This window comes from Geotrypetes seraphini, chromosome 14, assembly GCF_902459505.1.
Source record: "Geotrypetes seraphini chromosome 14, aGeoSer1.1, whole genome shotgun sequence".
Lineage (NCBI taxonomy): Eukaryota > Metazoa > Chordata > Amphibia > Gymnophiona > Dermophiidae > Geotrypetes > Geotrypetes seraphini.
The window spans coordinates 22,266,867-22,293,021 of record NC_047097.1 but is presented as its reverse complement, the minus strand read 5'-3'; the positions used below and the strand labels follow the sequence as shown (position 1 = coordinate 22,293,021).

Below are 26,155 nucleotides of genomic sequence, written 5' to 3'. Positions count from 1 at the left end.
TGGGGGGAGGGGTGTGCTGGGGGGCAGATAGCAATTACGCTTTGCTCTGAGAGGGGGTGGGAAACAGAAGGGGGCCACGGAGCAGGCAGGCATGGCACAACAGAGAAATACAGGCAGGCAGGGGGCCAGGGGGAGAGGGAAAGGGGGGGTGCTTTGGGGGGAGGGGGTGCTGGGGGCAGACAGCAATCACGCTTTGCTCTGAGAGGGGGTGGGAAACAGAAGGGGGCCACGGAGCAGGCAGGCATGGCACAACAGAGAAATACAGGCAGGCAGGGGGCCAGGGGGAGAGGGAAAGGGGGGGTGCTTTCTGGGGAGGGGGTGCTGGGGGCAGACAGCAATCACGCTTTGCTCTGAGAGGGGGTGGGAAACAGAAGGGGGCCACGGAGCAGGCAGGCATGGCACAACAGAGAAATACAGGCAGGCAGGGGGCCAGGGGGAGAGGGAAAGGGGGGTGCTTTGGGGGTAGGGGGTGCTGGGGGCAGACAGCAATCATGCTTTGCTCTGGGAGGGGGGGAACAGAAGGGAGCCATGGAGAAGGCAGGCATAGCACAACAGGAGGCCAGGGGGAGAGGAACAGGGGACTGCTTTGGGGGTGGGGTGTGCTTGAGGGCAGACAGCAAACATGCTTTGCTCTGGGAGAGGGGCCACGGAGCATAAGGGGGGCCACAGGGGCAAGCAGGCATGGCACAACAGAGAAATACAGGCAGGCAGGGGGCCAGAAAGAGACACAGACAGAAAGAAAGACAGACAGCATCCAAGGAGAGAGAGACAAAGAAAAAAAGACAGACAAACACATCTATTCTTGCACCCGTTAATGTAACAGGCTTAAAGACTAGCAACTTATAAAACTTATAAATCAGTAGATAACATTCATAGCTTGGATATTATTTCTCAGTTCATCTTTTTCTGCATGCAGCTTACTTCTATTAAAGAAAACCATGCAGCCCTTGAATATGAATTAGGCCCCGTGTAATACACAGTGGCATTTATTTGTGTAGCACCCAGAGCATACCACTGTAGTATTTAAACTTTATCAGCCTAATTTTTCAGCTGACAGCGGACTTTAAGCACGCTACCACCACTGGCGCTGAACACGGATATTCAGTGCCAGACTGTTTCCAGTGACTGGCATTTAAAATACTCAACTGATCCAAAGCACAGCAATAAAACTTATAACAGATCATAAAATATATGACCATGTTATGCCATTACTCAAATCAGCTCACTGGTTACCTATGTCACACCGTATTACCTATAACATTCTATTATTAGTGTTCAAAATTAGTTCAACAGACACGCCATTATTTCTCTGCAAATTCTTAACACCTTATACTTCCTCTCAAACTCTCAGATCTCTCAATCAAAACTGCCTAGTAATTCCTACATTTAGAGAGAGATTTCTAGACTCCATACATAATTCTGTTTTTTCTGTTCAGGGCCCAAACTATGGAATTCGCTTCCCAGTCATCTTAGACTTCAAACTTCTCTAAATATTTTTAAGAAAGATCTCAAGACTTTTTTATTCACTGATGCTTTTTCATAGGCATTTGATTTTATAATACAGAATATTCCAGTTGCAACACATAGATCGTCCCTAGACCCTCTGTGTTATCCTTCCCCCTTGCTTTTCTATTATGAATTGGAGTTCTTCCCTTTTACCCATTTGTACTGTATGATGTTTTTATAAATATTTTATTGTAAGCCGCTCAGTTGTAATATCATTTGCGGGATATCAAGAATTAATAAACGTGAACTTGAAACTTAAATATCCAGTTTCATTTTTGGCTGCCAGCCAAAACCAGTTAAGCCAATATTCAGTGCTAATAGCCATAATATAAAGACACAACAGCTATTTATGAAGCGCTGTCCTTGCCTGTTTAGTGCTGAATATCAGGTCGTGTTACTCTCCCCCGGAATGTTCCCAAGATAACCAGTTCCCAGTTATGAGCTAACTGCAAATATTCAGTGGGGATAACTGGTTATCTACCACTGAATATTTGCGGATAGCTGGTTATGTGCAATTTAACCAGTCAGTTGCCGCTGCCAACCAGTTAACTGCTTTGAATATTGAGCCCTATGTTTATTGTTTTCAGGGACGTGGCAGAGGAAATTAGGCCACTAGAAGACCGCGAAGCAGCATATTTACTGTTCCTGGGACGCTGTTGGAGCTGCGAGGTTTGTCGGCCGTCTAGCGGTGGGAGGGTTGGCTGGGAGGGTCAACGGGGGTTTCTAGTGTGCCGGGTAGGGTCGGCGGCGGGGAGGAGGTAGGGAGTCACGGCGTGTTAGTGGTGTGCCGGGTAGAGTCAGCGGCGGGGGGGGGGGATAGGGGGTAATTGCGGCATGTTACCTGCTGCCGGTCCTTAGACGCGCACATGTGTACTCTTACCTGCCACAGCCCGACAGATCAGGAATCAGGGAACATGGGGTAAGAGTGCGCATGTGCGCTTAGCATTTTATTATATAGGATACAAACACAGGGTAAAACTAAAGCAACCTATGTTGCAGCTATACCTTGTGCTAATACAAATAGATTTGTGGGATTCAGCATGCCTTTGTCTTGGCTCTGTAAGTAAACAACATGCATTAGTTCTGCTAGTGTTACACTCCTACTTCCTTAGCTGCCCTTTGTACGGGTTGATACCTGATGCCAACTCCTGGTTTTCTTTCAAGAACACATATGGTTCAATATGCAAAAGAAATGATGGGATTGCAATGGACCACAGAAGTGATTCTTTTTTAAATCTGGGACAGATCTATGGATAAATTTAACCCCAATATGAATAGAACAGCCAAATTTATCTGTATAGAAGAGAGACTTGATTTGGGACAGTATGGGGAGAAGGGGGTGGTCTGTTTCAGGGGTTAAAGACCACATACGTTTGGGGATGGTGTCTGGATCAGAGATGGGGTTATGGTGGAGTTTGGAAAAGGATCATCTGTAAACTTCCAGCCCCTTTCAAAGACAGTAGGCCTGACTTAAGTGTCCACTATTTTTGCATTACTGCAGCCAGGAAAGCCTGGACATTCCGAGTTGCAGCAATGCAAATTTATATTTTTTGCAAGTTAGTGATTCCCATGGTAAATATCTCTGTCATAAAATATATTACTGCAGTTTAACAAATACCCCCTTAGTTGGTTAACATTAAATATTATGCTAATTAGCTAAATTCTTAAACGTGACCCCCAAGTCCACTTCTATTTTGTCTGGCTAAATTTATTGGGTTAGTTAAGTCAGGTTTTCCAACAGTGAGATCTGATCCCATAAGTACCACATTTTAGTAAATAGATCCATATAATATTCTGATCCAATTTATGAACAATTATTAAGTAATAAAAAGCAACTAATAATATTTTATTAGTTAAACAGGTATTCAATATTGTTCTCAGTTATCAATAAAGATTCCTTACTTTGAAATTCTGAGCTTTTGTTACATAGTTCAAAACATGAGGTCCTTCCAAATTTCCTGGCAGATCTGTAAGCTTCTCTTTCTTGAAACCTGGAAATGTGCAGTCCTAAAAATGTGCAATTATCATGAGGAAGTGATTAATATTTTGAGAAAGTAATTATATTTTCATCATTACAGATAAATGCTAGTGAGAATTTACAGCACACACGTGGAAATGAAGTTTTCCTTACATCATTGATATGTACTTCCTAGATAAATAATAACTGGAAGTGATACTTGCGTAGTTACAGCATCAAAGACTACATGGTAACATAGAAGATTTCTTACAGTGATTTTTCCTACTTGATATTGATGTTTATATGGTTGGAGAGAGATTTGACTTCTGTTATATCAGTTTGTATTATAATAAAATTACCTCTACTTGCTCTCTTCTTTTTACTTGCTTGAAAGCACATATCTGGAAGAGTATTTTTAAAAATTAGTAAATGTTTTCATTAATAACTTAGAACAACAATTTATTATTTCTATAGTGCTACCAGGCGCACACAGCGGTGTACATTGCACAAGCAAGAGACGGTCCCTGCTCAGAAGAGCTTACAATCTAATTATGAAACACAGAGGGGGCTAAAAGGTGGTAGGGGACTATTAAGGGAATGACAGACAGATGAATTGGTTGGGTCAGTGTTTAAATGCAGCTTCAAATAAGTAGGTTTTTAGTCTAACTTTGAATACCGCCAGAGATGGAGTCTGACATAGCGAGCCAGACAGGTTGTTCCAAGCATGTGGTGCAGCAAGGTCGAAGGGATGGAGACAGAAGTTGGCGGTAGAGGAGAAGGGTACAGAGAGGAGGGACTTGTTTGATGAGCAGAGTTCCCAGCGGGGAGTATAAGAGGTAACAAGAGAGGAGAGACACTGAGGAGCTGCAGAGCGAGTACACTTGAATGTCAGTAAGAGGAGTTTGAATTGTATGCGGACACGGACTGAGCAAAACATCCTTCTCAGTTTGCCTAAATAATATGGTTCAAAAAAATGTTAGAGAGGTATTACTAAAATATTTTTACTATCAATACATTTGTGTAAACCTTTATTCACTATACAGTTCTATGAATGGACTATATCATCCTGTACCAAATGGAATACATCCTATAATACTGTTAGAGATAAAAAATAAAAAAAGAACCTGCAGAGCTATTACTAAGGGCTCCTTTTACAAAGGTGTGCACGCATCGGATTAGCGCACATGCTACCTGAAAAACTACCGCCTGCTCAAGAGGAGGCGGTAGCAGCTAACATGTGCTAAAACCGCTAGTGTGTCTTTGTAAAAGGAGCCCTAAGTAATATGTAATTTATCTTTAAAAGGAAAGCATGGATCCGGAGGACTTGAGCGTGGCCAATGTAATGCCAGTTTTTAAAAGTGTTCCATAGCTGATTAAATTTGCTGATAACACAAAGTTGTTTAAATCACAAGAGGATTATGAAAAATTGCAAAGAGGACCTTACGAAACTGGGAAGCTAGACATCCAAATGGCAGATGACATTTAATGTGAACAAATGCAAAGTGATGCATTTAGGGAGGAGGAACCCAAACTATAGCTAGGAGATACAGTATAAGGTTCCACATTAGGAGGAAATTTAAGCATCAGCATTGATACGCTGAAACCCTCTGCTGACTGTGCAGTGGCAGCTAAGAAAGCAAGTAGAATGGTTAAGAATTATTAAGAAAGGAATAGAAAACAAAATTGTGTGTAATTTTGGTCACTGCATCAAAAAAAAAAAAAAGACATCTTGGACTTAGAATAGGTACAGAGAAGGATGACAAAAATAATAAAGGGGTGGGGACAACTGCCCTATGAATAAAGGCTAAAGAGGCTGGTGCTCTTCAGCTTGAAGAAGAGAGGGCTGAAGGGTGATATGAAAGCGATTTATAAAATACTGAGTTGGGTGGAATAGGTGGATTACTGTAATATAATCTACATGGGCTCCTACAAGAAAACCATCAAACGACTGAGACTTATCCAAAACACCGCGGTCCGCCTAATCTTTGGTCTCAAAAAATCAGACCACATCACCCCTTATTATAGAAAACTGCACTGGTTGCCAATAGAAGCGAGAGTTATTTTCAAATTCGCCTGCCTCTGCTTCAAAACCTTAACTGGCTTATCCCTGATTTATCTGTCTCACCACTTCGTGTTCCCTGGAATCACCCGCACACGCAATGCCAACCTGTTTACCTACCCTTCCCCAAAAGGATGCATCTACAAAAGATTCTTCAATAGAACTCTCTCATACCAAACTGCCTGACCACCCTCATCTCACCTGCCCCATCTTACTCATCCTTCAGGAAATCTCTCAAATCTTTCCTCTATGACAAATTTCTTGAACCTCCCCCATCATCAAATAATCAATTACTTCCATCCTATAACTGATACTGGTAGTCTTCTTGACATTCACCACCCTGCATTGGTTTTTGTACACTGCTTTGTTCATTATAATGCTCCTCGCACTGCCCCTCCACTATATATATCTATCACTGCTGTATATGTATAATCTCCTGCATGGTAAACCTACACTGCTCTTTGATGTATAAACACCTTTTCTGAATTTGTACAGTTCACATTGTATCTTCGCTGTTAATGTACAGTCTCTTACACTGTAAACCGCTCTGAACTGTTTGTGGTACTGCGGTATATAAAAATAAAGTTATTATTATTATTAAATGTGAACAGATTATTTATTATTTCTAAAAATACAAGGACTAGGGGGCATATAATGAAGTTACTAATTACAAGTAAATTTAAATCAAACCGTAGAAAATATTTATTCGCTCAACATGTTATTAAAACTCTGGAATTTATTGCTAGAGAATGTAGTAAAAGCAGTTAGCTTAGCAGGGTTTAAAAAAGGTTTGGCCCAATTCCTACAAGAAAAATCCTTATTATTAAAAAGGATTTAAAATGAACTATGAAAATTGATCTACTTTTTGGGACTTGTCAGGCACTTGATACCTAGACTGGTCAACATGAGAGATAGTATGCTGGACTTGATGGACCTTGGTCTGACTTGAGTGACTTTTTGCAGTATCTGCTGCTTCTGTGCAGTTCTCCAGTCAGGTAGAAACTACACCCAGCAGCTCTGCTAATTGAACCCAAGCATTACCTGTGCTCAGTCTTGAAGTTCAGTTGTTGGTCTTAGCTTCTGTTATGCTGCCTATTTGCATGTTTCTGATCCTGCTTCCTCTGATTTCATAGCCTGCTTGAGCTCTGGATCTCAGGCCTGCTGTTAACCTCACTACCTGTGGGTACCCTGAAACTCTGGCTAGGTTTGTGGTCTTGCTTCTCCATCGATCGATTACCTGTTCACTCCTGCTCTAGGATTCACTCTGCCTCTATTTCTTTCTCCCTGCCTTTGTGCATATAGCCAAGCTCTGATGGCAGTCTCATAACATGGACTAAAGGATGAAGTAGCTGATATAGATGAGTACCATGCCTCCCTCCTGATGATAGGGTTTGCAAAGTGTGGCCTCATATCTCCCAAATAAATCTACTCACTAAATAAAAAAAATAGCCCTCCAAATCATTAGTAAATAGATTTCAATGATTTTATCATCCCACTAGTGATTTAAAATCAGTTTGGTGGGATCACAAAAGAAATATAAGCAGGTGCTATTTTTTCTTGAAAACATGCTACTATATGTTATTTGGTGTTTTTTTCTATGCTATTCCCATTTGTGAACCCACTCACATTTTAAAGCATCAGCCTCACTGGTAGATGTCACATGATTTTGCATGATACTAAACTTCCACAATTAGTTATAAATATGGTATGAGAAAAAAAAGCAAAAAAAAAACCTAGCAAAGGATAGAGATGATTACGCAGATGGTTTTCATCAAAGACCATGCTAGATAATGATTGAATGGAAACAAAAAGGAGGAAATAGTGGAAGAGAGAAAGAAATGTTCGTGGAAAGTAAAACAGTTTTACCAAACACCACGTGCAGCAAACCAAATCCATTTTTTTCCAGTCATGAATAAAGGTGATAAATAAGGCTAAACTCATATACAGTAATGGGATATTACAACACTCAACTGAGCAACTTTAGTTTTGGGGAAAGTGAAGTAAGTAATATGCAGTTGTAATTTTGCCCATTTGAGACAGATGCTAGAACCACTTTAATCTCATCCACTGAGCTCAAGATTAGCAAAACCATTACGCAATTCATAGAATATAAGAAGGGGAACACCATTATGGGCACATAAAATCTTCATCGTCATCTTGAAATTTTAAAAGAGTGATTTAAATATCTACAAGGGGGCAAATTTTCAAAAAGGAAATGTCCCACTGGAGAAGTTATCAATATGGGCTACCATTAAAAAGCATTATATTTTCATAACCCTTGCTATTTTAGCATAGGCCCTATTTATACAAAGGGGTCTAGTTACTAATAACACGGGTTAATAGAGTCCATCTTAACAGTATCCCAACGTTGATAACTTCCCCCTGAGTTTTCCTTTAAAAATTTGGGGCCAGTAATTGGCCACAGTTACTTCAGTACCTGCAGACTTTGCACCTATGAAATTCACACTGTAAATCATTAATGAGGATTTTAAATTAAATCCACACGTTGCCTGCTAGTTCTGCCTTCTCCCTGATTCAGTGCAGCAGTGGATTTCAACCACAAATAGGAAGATTCTCAACATGGTTTTTTCCTGTTAAATGATTTGTATTAGAAACACCCCCCTCCCCAGAAACTCTCCAATATCCTTTGCAGCTTAGTTCAAAGTGTGCTCTCAGTAAATAGCTTTCTTGGGCAAAAGAAGGTCGCAGAATCCAGGAAATGGTGGCTAAATCACTATTATTGTGCAATGAAAAGAAACAAATAATGAATCATAATAGCAATAAAGGAGGATTTAAGGCTATGGATGACATACAGGGCAAGAAAATAATCATCCCATAAAAAAGTATCACTAAAGAATACGCATGCCTATAATCTCAGATAGCTGTTTAGGTCAGACAAAAAACAGATGACAGCATCAGTAAATTGGGCTAAAGTTTGGATTAGTAAAGTCAGTTTGAAAAGCAAAAGGTCAGCAGCCAGACTTTCCATTAGTCTTCATGAAATGTGGATCAAAGCCATACTCCTGATTTATTTTAATAAAAACTGAAACACCAAGAACTGTGGAAAGATGATGATGATTAGATTACAAATGAGAAAATAAATATTACAGTAAGTAAGCATGCTTTATCCCAGGACAAGCAGGCAGCATATTCTCACTGATGAGTGACCTCCAAGCTAACTAGAATGGGATGACCTTTAGGAAAATAAATTTTGTAATACAGACTGGCTGAAGTGCCCATCCCGTCTGGAGAAAGACTCTAGACAATAGTGAGAAGTGAAGGTATGAACTGAGGACCAGGTGGCAGCTTTACAGATTTCCTCAATGGGAGTAGATGTAAGGAAAGCAACAGAAGCTGCCATAGCTCTGATTTTGTGGGCTGTGACACGACTCTCCAGTGCCAATCCAGTCTGAGCATTACAGAACGATATACAAGCAGCCAGCCAGTTGGAAATCGTTCTCTTGGAAACAGGATGTCCCAACTTGTTTGGATCAAATGAGACGAAGAGTTGGGGAGAAGTACGATGTGGCATTGTCCTGTCGATGTAATAAGCTAAAGCACTTTTACAGTCCAGAGTATATAATGCCGTTTCCCCTGCATGAGAATGAGGCTTAGGGAAAAACACTGCGAGAACTATCAACTGATTGAGATGAAACTCCATGACAACTTTCGGTAGAAACTTTGGATGCGTGTGTAGAACCACTTTATCATGATGAAAAACTGTGAAGGGTGGATATGCCACCAAGGCTTGCAACTCACTGTCCCTCCTGGCAGAAGTGAGAGAAATAAGGAAGACAACTTTCCAGGTGAGAAATTTGAGATGAGCTGTGGCCATTGGCTCAAATGCAGGTTTCATCAACCTGGAAAGAACCACATTAAGGTACCAGACAACAGGTGGTTTTAACATTAAAAAGTCCTTTCATGATATACCCTTAGTCAGTCAGTTATTCTCCCTTGCAATATGCTAAAATTGGTGATCAAACCTTTTAAAAAGACAATAAGGAATTAGTTTGCTCAGCAGCTACTTTTTCATACTTAGAGTAAGACATACTGTGTTCCACCACGTATTGTGATTGAGAGAAGACAAATCCTTCCAACATGAAAGTATAGTTTTGACTGCTATTAATAGTAAGCATTTAAATAATTGGGCTTCATATTTATCTAAGGCTTTCGTTAGGGCACATGATCTATATATAAGAATCGCATAGGAGAACTCTTCAGTAATTGGCAATATCTTACGTATCGTGTCCCAAATATCTTTCCACAGTAATTGTAATTGAGCACAGTGATAGATCATATGGTCCAGCGTGCCAATATATTGAAGACAAGACCAACATCTATTGGAGTCTGTTGAGATCAATTTGGAGAGTTTGTGTGGCATCCAATAAGCCCTGTGATAAAGAAAGAGAACCGTTTGCATGATAGATGACGACTTCAGAGCCTTGAAAGATGAAATCCAGTTTTCTGTCCATACAGAAGAATTGAACTCCACCACAGTGTCATGTGCCCAAATGTCATATAATGCAGCAGAGGTACAAACTTCTGGTGGTGTAATAGTTTGTTTACTACCTATATCATGATTTGGATTATTACCTAGATACAAGTATGTTCATTATATGATGACAGTAAGTAGCATGAATGTATTCCACTCATATATGAAAGGTTACTGCAGGTTAATGTTCAATGTTTACTGTTTATTGGTTGTATACTTTGTCTGTTATGTAAAATTCAATAAAAAAAGATTGAATTAAAAAAAGACAAAAAAAAAAGTCCTTTCATGAATCTGGAGACCAGAGGATGAGCAGTGAGAGGCTTTTCCTCAACTGGTATATGAAAAGCTTTAATAGCACTGAGATGAACTCTGATAGATGTAGATTTGAGCCCAGAGTCAGACAGATGAAGAAGATAGTCCAGCACCAAATCCATTGGTAAGGAAGTTGAATTGTGATGATGAAAAAGACACCAGGAAGAAAACCTAGTCCACTTTTGATGGTAACATTGTTGAGTGGCTGGCTTTCTGGAGGCATCAATAATATGGCGGACAGGCTGAGAGAGATGTAATTCAGATGGTCTGAAGGTTGTCCATATGTGCCCCCAAAGTGTTAGTCGAAGCATCCATCGTAAGTACCTTGTGATGAGGGGGCAAGTGAAAAAGGAAACCTCTGGATAGATTGGAGCGGGTCATTCACCATTGAAGCGACTGCAGAAGAGATGATGTTACAGATATATGCTGTGAGAGACGATCTGTCGCTTGAGACCACTGTGACGCAAGGGTCCACTGAGGAGTGCGAAGATGAAGCCTTGCCAGTGGTGCCGCTAAATTGAATGTATGGGGCTTGGAAAAATTATGTTAGAGGTCTCTTCCTATCTTGATTTTAGAAAATTGTTAAAGACTCAATTCTTTGATAGGCTGGTACCTTAATGCATTCTGCTTCATTTTTTCAATCAAGTTCCTTATATTCAACTTGATGTATTTTATCTGTTTTATGTATTACTTTTTTCCCTGCCATGCCAGTATTTTCTGCATTATATTGTAAATGCTTTTTGGCTTTATCTGTTTTTAAGGCCATTATTCTAATTTGTATTTTATCTGTATCCCATGTATTAGCTCACCTTGTTGTGAACCGCCTAGAACTTTTTCGGTATGGCGGTATATAAGAATAAAATTATTATTATTATTATGTCTCACAGAGATGGATTGAAGACAGAACATCTGTTGACAAAGGTTGATGAGAGCATTCAATCGATTTGGAGGAAGAAATGCCCTCATGAGAGTGGTGTCTAGGATAGCTCCAATGGACTGAAGATGTCGGAATGAGATGTGATTTGGGGACACTGACTTCAAATCCTAGAACTTGCAGAAAAGAAATGGTCTGAGTCGCTGCGTGGACCACTTCCTGAGATGAAATATGCTTGATCAAGCAATCGTCCAGGTAAGGAAAGACTTGGAAACCGTGCGATCTGAGAGATGCAGCCACTACAATCAGGCACTTCATGAAGATTCTGGGAGAAGATGCCAGATCAAAGGGAAGGACCTTGTACTGGTAGCAATGTTGATTTATTTGAAAATGGAGATATTTCCTGGAAGCCAGATGAATCGGAATATGCGTGTAGACTTTCTTGAGATCCAGAGAGCATAGCCAGTCATTCTGATGCAAAAGTGAATAAAGCAGGGCAAGGGAGAGCATCCGGAATTTCTCCTTGACTAGAAATTGGTTGAGATCTCTGCGATCCAGAATGGGTCCCAATCCTCCCGTCTTCTTTGGAACTAAGAAGTAACAGGAGTAAAATCCCTGGTTCTGCTGAGAAAGAGGAACTTCCTTGATGGCATTCAGAAGAAGAAGGGATTGAACCTCCTGAAGAAGAAGAGAGGACTGTGCAGGGTCCAAAACAGACTCTCTTGGCAGATGATCTGGAGGCAGGGTGTGAAAATGGAGAATGTAACCCTGACGAATGATGTTTAAGACTCAGAGGTCTGAGGTTATGAGTTCCCAATGAGTGATATAAAATTGGAGACAGCTTCTGATGGGCTAAGGCAGAGAATGTAAAATGCTGACTGTGGCTATACCCTGAAGAAACACGTCAAAAAGGCAGTGTAGGTTTTTGAGGAGCTTTTGAGTTGCTTTGAGTTTGAGTAGGTTTTTGAGTTGCCTAGGTTGTTGACGAGGTTGTTGCTTCTGCCTTCTAGGTTGAGGTTGAGCAGGAGCAGCAGACTTAGCAGCAAACCTGCGCTAGTAGGAAGGAGCCAGTCTGAAACAACGAGGAGGTGGAGGCTTCTTTTTAGGCCTGACCAGAGTGTCCAATCTGGTCTCATGGGCAGACAACTTCTGTGTAGCCTTGTCCATGGATGGGCCAAAAAGTTAATCTCCAAGACACGGAGCATTCGCTAGGCGATCTTGGTGATTAACATCAAGTTTGGAGACACGGAGCCAGGCATGGAGACTCATGGCTTCCGAAATGGCTGCAGCATGAGAGGTAAGCTCAAACGTGTCATTTGACATATTTCACCCTCTGCTGTTTCAAGGGTCCTCCCACAACCGCCAGAATCAATCCACCTCAACGAAATTTTAAGTCCAACCCTCCCAAACCGAGCAAACTAGATAATGAAGATAGATGAATTAAACTACATAAGCTAAGTTTTTGATATATTTATAAAACTTCTATGAATTGAGGTAGAAATATAATGAACTAAATAAGCACTAAGCAATTTATAGAAAACGATAAAGGAATTGTAGCAATAGCACAATGCACTTTTAAAGGATTTAAGAATAAAGTAAAATGAGATAAGATCTAGAAAGAGCCGATGAGGAAATAACCACGTAAAGCTATTTGATGCAGTGGAGTAGTAGGACTGAGGCTCATAAATTCTTTTGACAAATAATTCAAGATATTTTTTGGATGCTCAGAGTATTTACAATAATAAAAAAAAACTCTAATTTAGACTCTGAGCAGAGAACTATTATTAATCATATTTTTTTGAGATAGTAATATTGTTTATTTACATGTGCTAATTGCACAATGGCCATTAATTCTGGAAATAGGAAAATCAGCTAATTTCTGGGTACAGCACAAATGGCCTTAGCATATGGGAAAGACTTGCATAAGGGGCGCGCTAAGGCTACTTTTGCTGCAGCTTTAGTAAAAGGACCCCAATGAGCTGTAAAGCACAAAAATGCATGAAAAACAGCTTATTATTATATAAAATTAGTCATAACACGACTTGCATTAAACCTTACAAACAGCATTATTCATGGAAAGTTACTATCTCAAGAGGCATCATTAATCTCCCCCCAGGAGATTAATGCATCACTAATGCATGAGCTGATGCTTCCATAGAGCAAGTTAAAGGGGATGGCACAGTAAAAATAAAAAAATGCCCACTGTACTTCCACCCCCATCCATGTTAAAGAAATGTAGGCTTCTCAGAACCTCCTCCCCCACCTCCACCCCACACACAATTCCTAATAACTTTCAAATGTAGATAGTGCCACCCAGTATGCTAGGACACCTCAAAATCACAGGGCCACATCTACAAAATTAAAAGCATTTTGGATGTCTACCAGATGTATTGATTCAGAAATACACTTGATTTCCAATGCTCTACAAAATATTACACATGCTAGCAAAACGTTGAAGTGCAATTCTTAATTAGTGCAAGCTTTGCCAATGGAATACATTTAGGGCTCCTTTTAGGATTTTAGCGCGGGCTAAACCCGCGCTACGCTTCTAGAACTAACGCCAGCTTAATGTTGGCGTTAAGGTCTAGTGCGCGTGACAATTTAGTGCGCGCTATTCCGTGCATTACGTCCCTAACGCACCTTTGTAAAAGGAGCCCTTAGAGCTTCACAAAACCTGATGAATGCTGAAAGAGATGCAAGTAGCAAGATGAATGTGTGTAGCATTTCTCACCTCTTTTCCTGTCTTTTTCATTCGGGATGCAGCATCTTTTGATTTTCCAATTTGAGATTCTGTTACTTAAAATAAAATTGAACAAATATGAAAATTGAAAGTAGGAATATCATTTCTCATTTTCGTTTTTTTCCTCCGTTCTACCCAGTCGGCATGACCAGGTAGTTCTAAGAAGCCACTCTGTCCACCAACAGGGAAAGTTCAAGAATATCAGGCTACCCTAGTAAACATTTTGCCTTGTAAGCCACTTTGTGCATTGGAAGAAATAAAAATTCTACATTTATAGCAGTTTTACTTTACATTTATTTCCTTTATGAACAGAATGTGATACCAATTATATTATCATAAAATATGATAAAATTATAAAAAAAGACCAACTGGCACATTCAGTCTGCATACTATATATTCTCAAATATAAATCAACCTGACAGTGGCGTAGCGAGGGTGACAGGTGCCCGGGGCAGTGGTGCCCCTCCCCTACCCTCTTCTCTACCCCCCCAACCCCATCCACTCCTTCCTCATCCCCTCCTGCCTTGGATCCAGGAAGTGACATCAGAAGAAGAGCCAACACTGGCGTGAGCAGCAGGTTGGGGTTGCTGCTCAAGCCACGAACGTTAAAAAGGTATGAGGGAAGGGAAGTAACGGTAGTGAGGGGGCGGGGCAGAGGAGGGAGTGGAGAGGGTGACGGGAGCTGGCACTCCCACCAAGCGGATGCCCAGGGTAGGCTACCCCCCTCACTACACCACTGCGACTTGAATATAAACTGAGGTTAGAAATTTGGGTCATCATGGTGAGCCACTCTACAAAAACTAGACGTCCTTGCCATAAGTTTTAACACATTATTAACTACTATCCTTCTTTCCCCTCTCTAAATGACTGATGCAGCTGTTTTCCTTTGCCCCCCACAAAAAAAGATTAAAAAACTCATCAACATACATTATCAATTGTGAGCGACGTACATCCAAATGAAACTTAATGCTGTTAAAATGAAAATACTATGGTATGGTCCAAATTTAGAAAATCTTCCTACTTATGTTACACTGAAATCAGGTGTTTTGTTACATATTGAGCTTTCAACTAGAGTTCTGGGTATTATTTTGGATTCTTCACTTACTTTCTATGAACAGATAAATTCTCTAGTAAAAAAGTGCTTTATCAGTTTGCGTATGTTGAAAAAAGTCAGAACACTATTTCACCAGGAACATTTTTCAGTGCTGGTGAAGTCTGTTGTACTTGCACAATTGGACTACTGCAATTCTGTTTATCTGGCCCTTAAGAGGGGCAGTCTACAATGCCTTCAATTGATACAAAATACTGCGGCAAAATTGATTTTGGGGAAACGAAAGTTTGATCATGTCTCTCCCTTGTTGAGAAAACTTCACTGACTTCCCATCTATTTTAGGATCCAGTTTAAATATGCATGCATTGTGTTAAAACTTCTCTATGTAATATTCAAATCACTGATTCCGTTACACTTGAATGTTCAAAGGTCATGTTATTCGAGGAGTACTCAGAAGTATAAACTCTCATTCCTTTCTTTTAAGGAAATCAAAACAGCTGGGAAACTTTTAGGTTAATGGAGATCTGAAATGGAATGGAATTTCTTGTTCTGTCAGAACGATAGGTTCTTTTCAGTTGTTTCGGAAGACTGAAAACTTTGTTATTTACACAATTTTAGGATTTTAGGGGTGCAGTGGGGGTATGGCATGCAGGGAAACCACCTAAAAACAACAAAAAGAAACAACCCAAAATCTCTGATTCAAGCTGTCAGCTAGTACTCACAGAAACATGTGCTGACAAAAACACTGCAGACAGAGCTGAAACAGCTCACAGGGAGATCCTCTGCCTCAGCTTGCTGGAAAGCTGAGCTTTGAATCTTCTCACTACCCTACACTACGTCCACGGACAGTCATCTCCGCCACCCTTGGACACACCACGCCTGGTGGAGGAATGCAGTCTGACCCTGATCCCCGGTGCACCTCCACAGAACCACGCAGCCTGCACTTGATTCACTAACAGACAAACCTAGGGTGAACTAGCTCCCAAAGGAACAACCCCTGAGCCCTTGTCTGACATGCAGGCTGTCCAGAGGGCTTACTGGTAAAGGTTTGCAATCTCCCGCAGCCGGAGTTGTCCTTGCAGAGAACCTCTGCAGCACAAGGGCAAAAAACGTGAATGCAAAGATTGAAATTACACAAAATAAAACAAGCAGAAAAGACAAGCTCCTATAGCCTGGCTTGTATGAAGAAAGACTGATGTTCACAGGGACAGTGATGAAGTAAGAGGGGGAGGGGTTTAAGCCTCTGAAGTTTGAAGCTTCCTACAAAGTCACTGGAAATAACTCACTGGTCCTGGAATAAAGCACGATTATACAAGAATAACTGTTCCTACTGTTAAACACTGTACTAAGGCCAGGATTTTCAAAAACCCGCATTAAAAAGCGACGGTCTGCTACCGCAGCCGTTTTGATACCGAATCTATAAACCCAAAACATTCTTTAAAAAATCGCGCATGCAAATAAGATCGGCGGATAACAGCGAAGATTTCCTACATTTGCATGTGCCCATAGCTGATGGGCACATGCACAGAAAAACACCGTAAAAAACAAACAAAAAATCCCCAACACTCTCCTGCTGCACTATTGGACGAGAGGAGGGGAGAAGCAACATTGGCTTTTAACAAGCACGTATGAAGCATGCCTATCTCTCCCCAAAACTACTATAATTCAGGGTAAATCTTGTAATTTGTCTTTAATGTAAAATTTAATCAAGACCCACAGCCAGAAACATACAAGACAAGGGTATCATGCACGCGCTCAAGAAGAAATGTTGGCTTTTAACAAGTGCGCATGAAACATGCCTGTCTCTACTAAAAACTCAAAAGAAGCGTGATTTTACTACCCTCTACTAAAAATATACAGATGCACATTTTTTTCCCCATTAGCCATAGTCAAAACATAAGTGCTGGCATTGTAACAGCACCCCCAGACCAGTCACTGCTTTTTGTCGCCAAAAGCCGACGCCACTCTTTGAAAATGCCTCGGCAACTTTTAAGAATCCACCGGAGAGCTCATTTCAATGTCAAAGAGCACAGTTGCATGCCATTGTCGGAGGCTACTAGAAACCTCACTAAAGACAGAATAATCTGTTTTGATAATCCACCGCTAAAATGCGTGCAAGCTAAACCGCTGGAAAACAGTTTAGCGACAGCGTTAATGTTTTGAGAATCTTGCCCTAAGTCTTTTTTTTATTAGCTGCACTGAATCCTTGTTGAAAAATTGTGGGATACAAGACCTGTATAGTATAGTATAGTATTCAGTCTGCTAATTGGGTAACTATACAGATAAAGTTAGAAAAGACAGAAAAGAGGATAAGTGTCAGAGGCCACATTACACCTGAATATTCAGCAGTATTCTCCATTTATGGCCTAGCACTGAATATCTGGGTATAAAAAGCCCATGCTGGTTGGTTTGGAAAAATTATGCTAGGAGCTTCTTCCTATCTTGATTTTAGAAAATTATTGAAGACCCAATTATTTGATAAATTTGTATCCTAATGGTATTCTGTCCTCTTTTTAAAATTGTATGCATTTCTTATGTTTTATTATCTGATGTATTTCCATTTTAAATTGTATTCTTCGCTGTATGATCAGTTTTCATTTGTTGTGAACCACCTAGAACCATTCCTGGTTAGGCGGTATATAAAAAATAAAATTATTATTATTATTATCATAGTCAGAATATTTACCACTTCTTAATAAATCCTGGAGCACAACTGATACTCACTCAGTACTTGATCTCATAGCCGCTTTCCTCACATAAACAATTAAAAATACATAAATTATATTGATAAGTGCTCAGACCCAAAACCTATGTGCTGAACATTTACCAAACATCTTCCCTTTTAAATTAGCTACTAAGCATACACAGTAAAACACCCACTTTGCAATTACAGATACACCATCGATTTTCTAGCAACGGATGGTCCAGCAACAAGCCACATCTGCAACCTGCGGCTTGTGCCAGCCTTGGCTTTCTCTCTCTCTCTCTGACGTAACTTCCAGTGTGAACAATTATAAAATTACCATCATAATAGCTACTCAAAAAAGAAAAGTGATATGAAATAATACATCAATAATAACATATTGAAACAAATAATAACTGATTATGGTCACCTGGGTTAAGGGTCTGCAGAAAATATTTTTCCAGTAAGGATACATTTTCATTTATTTTCATCTCTAGATCTGTGATGATCTCCTGTTTTAATGGAGCATTTTTATAAAAATACTCATTAAGTGCCTCAGATGTATAATCGTGGCCTAACTTCAGCAACAAAGATATAGTATCATCCATGAGAGGGTTATCTGGCCATTCTCCCTATAATAATTATAAAGAAAAAAAAAGTTATTACCACTAATAAATACACCATTCAAAATCTTTTTAAAATAATCTATGCTTTGAATTATTTTTTTTTTTTTGTTAAATCTTCTTTACTGAAAAAAGAAAGGTGTGTTATTTTAAAATGACATGAAAACATTGAAGAAACAAGCTGTTTCATTTTGTGTCTCTTGCATTCAGAAACAGAACAAATAAAAATATTTCTTTTTGCCATTTAAAGCCATGAGGGAAACCATGCAAATTTTTGATTGAGCTGGCTAGGGCAGAGGATGAAAGACCAATAATTAGACAATATTTTTCAAGCAGCCTATTCTGGTTTGCTTATTTTGTTTGAAAAGTTAAAAAAAAGCATGTTAAAACACATTTGTTTGGAAAAAAATGTTTTTATTTCTCAACTTAGGGCCTGTTTTACAAATCCGCGCTAGCAGCTGCCGCGCGGCAACAGCCCCGAAGTCCATAACAATAATAACAGTTTATATACCGCAGGACCGTGAAGCTCTATACAGTTTACAATGATTAAAAATGCTACAAATTGAGTAGAATTAACATAGTTAAAAACTAGTGACTAACAGCTCTAGAGATGTTATTGTGGAATAAGATTGTACAAATCAGCTACCTAAATACTTCAAGAACAGATAGGTTTTTAGGTGTTTCCTAAATTCCCCATAGAGATTTAAAGGGCTTCGGAGGTGTTGCCGCACGGCTTTGTAAAACAGGCCCTTAGTCTTTACCGCCTTTTCCGGGAGACTGTTCCACACATCTACCACCCTTTTTGAAAAAAGTATTTCCTTAGATTACTCCGGAGCCTATCACCTCTTAACATCATCCTATGCGCTCTCATTCCAGAGCTTCCTTTCAAATGAAAGAGACTTGACTCATGCGCATTTACATCACGTAAGTATTTAAACGTCTCTATCATATCTCCCCTCTCCCACCTTTCCTCCAAAGTATACAGATTGAGATCTTTAAGTCTGTCTCCATACGCCTTATCACAAATACCACACACCATTTAAGCAGCCTTCCTCTGGACCGACTCCATCCTTTTTATATCTTTTTGAAGGTGCGGCCTCCAGAATTGTACCCAGGGAAAAATGCTTGAGTACCTGAATGTAAACCATTTAGACTGTAAGTGGTATATAAATGCTTAAATAAATAAATAAATAAAATAATAAATAAACCAAGGTATCCTTTACCCCCCCAAGGGGGGGGGGGAGTTTGACTCGAATATAAATAGAGGTTAGAAATTTGGATTATCATGGTAAGCTAATCTATAAAGACTGCCCAACCCCCCCATCAGAATCCTTGTAAGTCACTAAATATAATAAAAATATCTGTGATTCATATATCCCAAAGCTAATATATTCACCACAAAGCCCCTACATAGGAAAATGCAACTACAAGCAATCACAAACTTAATAAATGTAGACAAAAATCAAACTTAAACGTTGTAAGCAGTTCAACACCAGAGAGAAACAGCACTCTACACTTTGGAAAATAAAAAGATAGCAGTGTATTTGTTGTTGTATTGCTTGTATTTATATACCCGAAAAATTTAATTAAAATGATTTAAAAAAAAGAAAGCAGTGTAAATTTACTGTAAAACTGCATTTTCTGTTCATAAAATTAAAAAAAAATTCTTGTTTTCTACCTTTGTTCAGGCCATTTTATTCATGTTTATCCCAGTTTCCGGTTTGTTTGGGGTTTTTTCATCTTTTCTTAATTTTCTTTTCAGGCTCTTCAGTTTATCTGCCTTTTCTCTTCTTCCTGTCTTCTTCACTTCCTTTCCTACATCCATCTCTGACTTTAACCTTTTTATTTCAGTTTTCCTCCATTTATTTTTCTGCATCTCTGTTTCTACTTACAGCTTTCCATCTCCTTCATCCTATTATTCGCCAGTTTTTCTTTAACTCTCCCCCCCCCCCCCCTTCCAGCATCTTCTCTTTCTCTCTATTCCCCCCTCTAATTTCACTCTTCTAACCAGCATCTCCTCTCTTGTGCCCTCCATCCAGCATATCCTCTCCCCTCTATCCTCCAACATCAACAACAGAATATACAGAATTTTAAGAAATTACTCAAAAGACACCTGTTCTGTCAGATGAAATACAGGGTCTGAAATTGGTTAATTGAGGAAGAGTGGAGACTGTTGAGTGCAGGTCACTGATGTATTTTATGGTTTGGATTGTTTTATGGTTATAATGATGCCTGTCGTTGATGTGACTTGTATGTTATATGTTATTTTATATTTTGTATGTAAGTATGTAACTTGCCCTGGATAAGGGCAGGGGATAAATAAACAAACAAACATCTCATTTCTCTCTCCATCTCCATCCACAACTCTCCCCATCACCTTTTAACTTTTGCCTCTTTCAGCACTACCTATCAGGGGTCTGGCTGTGGGGAATGGAGTCATGGGGCAGTGGCAGGCCCGATAGGCGAGGCAGGTAGCTGATTCCTTCCAGCAGCAGCCGAGGCGGTCATACATGCTGTTTGTGGCTACCAGGAAGAGGGGGAATTGAAGAGTCAGCGGCACATCCTGATTGCAATCAGCCCTGCTTTTGGTCCCAGTCCTGCTGAAACGGCTGGCAAAAATGAAGCTAGAAGCCGGTGGGGCCTTCCCTCTGGCTATAGGCTCTGCTGGTCTCGATCCTGCCCCTCAAAAACAGGATAACTTCAGAGGAGGGCAGAATCGAGAACAGCAGAACGTATAGTGACTTGGCAAGAGGGGAGGCCGCTGTGGCTTCTGCCTTCATTATTGTCAGCAGGTTTAGGGGACTAGGACTGAAAGCAAGGCTGATTGCAATCAGGATGCGCCGCTGTCTCCTCACTCCCCCTCCTCTTGGCAAACAACAAGGATGACTGCCGCGGCTGCCCCTGGGAAGAATCAGCCACCTATCCATGTTGGGCCTGCCCCGCAACCCCATTACCCATAGCCAGACCCCCAGGTAGGTTTAAATTTTTATATTTTTTTAACCGGTTACAGAAGTACTCATGCATAGACTCAAATATAAACCGAGACCTCAATTTTTGGGCCATTTTATAGGCCCCAAAATCTCAGTGTATATACGGTAGTCGATCAAGATTATTTCTTGGGAATCCCAAAAAACAGTGGCCATCGACTTCTCAGCTGACAAAACAGTTTTCACTTTCTTTAACGCCCTTTCACCAGTCATTGTTCACTGCTTTGACTCGGATGTATAGTGGTGGAACCAAGTTTCGTCCACGGTCACAAATCGACAAAATTCCTGCAGATTGCAACTAAACATTGTTAAACACTGCACTGAAATGTCCTTTCACGTGCATTTCTGGTAGACATTCAACAATTGCGGTATCCATTGTACATACAGCTTTTTCAGATGCAATTTTTCATGCAGGATATTGTGCACTTGTTCTCATCAATCTCACACACTTTCACTCAGTGGTCTTCCATAATGATATAATGGATTTTTTTCAGTCATATCCATCCAGATATGGAAGCGGCCAGAGTGCACTCCATCTTTGGTGCTTGTATGACCACATTTAAACTCATTTATCCAGAAATAGTCTTCAACACTGGTGGAGAGTCCCCATGAACTTCATCCAACTCGGCTTTGGTCTGCGTGGCCATCCATTTCTTCAAATAAAAATATTTTATCACTGCACGAACCCCCCCCCCCCCATTTCTGTGATAAATTTGAATGTGGTCAATTCAAATGTTTGTTAAACGTTAACTATGTGTCACATTTGGCTGAAATTTTGTCACAGATGATTTGAAGAATTAAGCTAGCCAGCAATAATGCCACTTAATGGACTGTTGTGCCATCTCATGGAAATTTAACAAACTTTTCAAACGGCCGGTGTATATGAGCAGGAAATGAAAGTTTTTACAAGCAATTGTATGCTAGGGGAGGAATAATGACAGACAATAATACAAAATTTGCAATACACACTTCCAAAACAGTGAAACTGAGAGCTAAAGAAAATGAAATAATAGAAAGCAACATCAAAACTTTGAGTAATCTTGCTATCATTTATCACTTATTATAAATATTTACTTTACTGCCAGAGCTTAGGAAGTCAAGGTGGTTTACAGAAAAATCAAAATAAAACACCAAAAAAAGGCACACCACTGGAAACAAGAAAGTGAAATCATCCTCAAAAGAAGTTAAAATAGTCCTAACCTAAGAAAAACACAGTAAGAATAACATCAGCCATAGGTATGGTGCAACTGTGGGTTCCTAAATGTGGCAAGAATACATGTGCCTTACAATTGATGGCTTTTACTAAGCTGTGGTAGAGCTTTTTACTGTGGGTTCCTAAATGTGGCAGGAATACATGTGCCTTACAATTGATGGCTTTTACTAAGCTGTGGTAGAGCTTTTACTGTGGATCAGGGAGGTAAATGCTCCGACATTCATAGGAATTGAATGAGGGTCGGAGCATTTACCTAGCCGGCCCATGGTAAAAAGCTCCACCGCAGTTTAGTAAAAGGAGCCCAATATTCTGTGTAACTGGAAGCTCCCCCATGCCCCAGCTATGGGTACACCCCCTTATATTTATGAAAAAGAAGTTATACATGCCATTACATAATAGAGTTTAGGCGCTCTGCTAGCACTTTTATATGTAAGTGTATATTTACGCACATATAATATGTGCTAGTATTCTATACATTCACGTACACAAGAGACACATAAATGCAGGTCCAGTAGCTTCTTTTTCATGGTAGCCAATCCAGGTCACTAGTTCCTGGCCAAAACCCAAAGAGTAGCAACATCCCAAGCTACTGATCCAGGGCAAGCAGTGGCTTCCCCCATGTCTTTCTCAATAACAGACTATGGACTTTTCCACCAGGAAATTGTCCAAACTTTTCTTAAAACCAGCTATGCTATTCTACACTTACCACAACCTCCAGCAATACATTCCAGAGCTTAACTATTCTTTGAATGAAAAAAATATTTCCTTCTGTTGGGTTTAAAAGTATTTCCCTGTAACTTCATCGAGTGTCCCCTAGTCTTTGTAATTTTTGATGGCGTGAAAAATCGATCCACTTGTACCTGTTCTACTCCACTCAGGATTTTGTAGACTTCAATCATAGCTCCCCTCAGCCGTCTCTTTTCCAAGCTGAAGAGCCGTAACTGTTTTAGTCTTTCTTCATACGAGAGGAGTTCCATCCCCTTTATCATCTTGGTTGCTTTTCTTTGAACCATTTCTAGGGCTGTTATATCTTTCTTGAGATAAGGAGACCAGAACTGAACGTAATACTCTAAATGAAGTTGCACCAAGGAGCAATACAGAGGCATTATAACATTCTTAGTCTTGTTAGCCATCCCTTTTTTAATAATTCCTAGCATCTTTGCTTTTTGGCCACCACCACACATTGGGTAGAAGGTTTCATTGTATTGTCTACAATGATACCCAGATCCTTTTCTTAGGTGTATCCTAGCATCTGGTAACTGTGATTTCCTTCTAATCCTTCATTAAAAATATTGAACAGAATCAGCCTTTGCAAAAGCACAATAAGCACTGTTGCATACAGAGAAGACTAGCATTCTGGGGACCCCAAGCAGCTGAAAAGCCACATAAACGGAAAAGTCAGCCTCCTAACCTGAACTGCCCCCCCCCCCCCCTCCAATCCTTTCTTCAGTGAAGTTGAAGTCAAGAACTCCACCCCTGTGACAGCAACAAGTCATTATAGAATATGACTATCCTGGGGGTCTTCAAAGTGGTCACACAGAACATTGGGGAAATTATTTCACTGATGACCATTTACTACTACAGGTGGCCCATGTTATTGTTCCTTCCAATATTTACAGGCCAGAGCAGTACAATTTATGGAGCAAACAGCTTTTGGAGATTTTGATACATTTTAGAAAGACCTACAAAAATACCGCAGGATATATACAATAGAGAATGACACAGGGAAAAAATTTGTCCCCGTCCCTGCGACCACAATCCCTGCCACCGTCCCGTTACCATGACCACTGTCCCCGCCCCGTCCCCGTGACCACTTTGCCCGCCCCGTCCTCGTGACTATCCACTTCCTCCTTCCTAGTGTGAGGGAACATGCGCGATCATGGATTGTGCGGTCCAGAAGCCCCCTCCCGCCCAATCGCCGCGTCCTGCCATCTTCCTCTCTCCACCTCACCTTAGGTGCCTGCTGAGTCCAACTTTAATTCTTCTCCCAGCTGCACGCTTTCGATAAGCCATGCGTGCGGCTGCTTGAGCTGTTGAATCTTCTCCTCTGACCCAACGTCCTGTTTCCAGTTGCGTCAGACGAGGAGATTCAACAATTCAAGCAGCCACGTGCGGCTGGGAGAAGAATTAAAGTCAGTGACCTAAGGTCACTCGGCAGTGACCTAAGGTGAGGTGGAGGGAGGGAGATGGCAGGACGTGGGATGCGGCGACTGGGTGGGGATGCTGGACCGCGCGATCCGTGATGGCTTCACTGCGGAGACAAGACCATTCACTGCTCCACGGGGCGGTGAATGGCCTTTCCCATCCCCACAGCGACCACTAGTTTTTCTCACCCCGTTTCAGTGGGTTACCCACAGCTAGCAACCACCGTGTCATTCTCTAGTATACAACTGCTCCTGACACCCTGCTTCTCTATCAATGACTAAGGATATTAATTCCAATGCTCCTGCTGCTGACTGCCTTCTTGCAAATTTCATAAAAATGGAATGGAAAACCCCAGTATTATTCTCTAAAACAAGATGCATTGTTTCTCATATTTCCTTTAATGGAAACAACATAAATGATTCAAAAAATATGAACACTGGAACAATAAGAACATAAGAATTGCCGCTGCTGGGTCAGACCGGTGGTCCATCGTGCCCAGCAGTCCGCTCACGCGGCGGCCCTCTGATCAAAGACCAGTGCCCTAACTGAGACTAGCCCTATCTGCGTACGTTCTGGTTCAGCAGGAACTTGTCTAACTTTGTCATGAATCCTTGGAGGGCGTTTTCCCTATGACAGACTCCAGAAGAGTGTTCCAGGTTTCTACCACTCTCTGGGTGAAGAAGAACTTCCTTATGTTCGTACGGAATCTATCCCCTTTCAATTTTAGAGAGTGCCCTCTCGTTCTCCCTACCTTGGAGAGAGTGAACAACCTGTCCTTATCTACTAAGTCTATCCCCTTCAGTACCTTGAATGTTTCGATCATGTCCCCTCTCAATCTCCTCTGTTCGAGGGAAAAAAGGCCCAGTTTCTCTAATCTTTCACTGTACGGCAAATCCTCCAGTCCCTTAACCATCTTAGTCACTCTTTTCTGGACCCTTTCAAGTAGTACCATGTCTTTCTTCATGTATGGTGACCAGTGCTGGACGCAGAACTCCAGGTGAGGGCGCACCACGGCCCAGTACAGCGGCATGATAACCTTCACCGATCTGTTCATGATCTCCTTCTTTATCATTCCTAGCATTCTGTTCGCCCTTTTCGCTGCCATCGCACATTGCGTGGATGGCTTCATTGACTTGTTGATCAGAACTCCCAAGTCTCAATATAAAAGAAATGACATTAAACAAAATTATTTTGCATGTACACCCCCTAACATTGATTTTTCTAGGCTAAATGTGGCCGGGCGTGGCCGATTGGATATGTCCAGGGGCCAATACCCTAAGTCACACAGACCTCGACCGAGCGAAAGCGAGGTATGGGTAGCTGGGAAGGACTGCAATAAAGTTCAAAAATAATGCAAAACACCTGTGTGCCACAAAACAAATCTTTATTTCACACCAGACTTAGTGAATGTAGCTCAAGTTAGTAGCAATTCAAAATGAGTTCCAAAAATACAAGCAAACAATAGTCCTTGCACAAAATACAAAACAAACAAAAAAATAAATCCATTTGTTTC

General features: G+C 40.7%; 2 protein-coding genes across 11 annotated transcripts in view; one reads left to right on the top strand and one right to left on the bottom strand.

Annotated features, from left to right (window-relative positions):
- The window catches only part of FGF7 (fibroblast growth factor 7), a 95,533-nt gene extending 93,365 nt beyond the window's left edge, over nt 1-2,168 (top strand). Inside the window, exon 4 of the mRNA XM_033920272.1 lies at nt 2,094-2,168. Within this exon, the coding sequence (XP_033776163.1) occupies nt 2,094-2,114 (21 nt within the window). The 3' untranslated portion in view covers nt 2,115-2,168. The remainder of the gene's footprint in view (nt 1-2,093) is intronic.
- FAM227B (family with sequence similarity 227 member B) overlaps nt 1-26,155 on the bottom strand; it is a 413,569-nt gene that overhangs the window by 338,911 nt on the left and 48,503 nt on the right. For 9 of the 10 annotated variants that reach the window (XM_033920259.1, XM_033920257.1, XM_033920254.1 and 6 more), the window contains 4 exons: nt 18,105-18,306; nt 13,932-13,996; nt 3,823-3,864; nt 3,409-3,513 (listed from right to left, as the gene is read on the bottom strand). In XM_033920259.1, coding sequence (XP_033776150.1) covers nt 3,409-3,513; nt 3,823-3,864; nt 13,932-13,996; nt 18,105-18,306 — 414 coding nt within the window. The remainder of the gene's footprint in view (nt 1-3,408; nt 3,514-3,822; nt 3,865-13,931; nt 13,997-18,104; nt 18,307-26,155) is intronic. The other variant, XM_033920260.1, reaches the window with a different exon arrangement.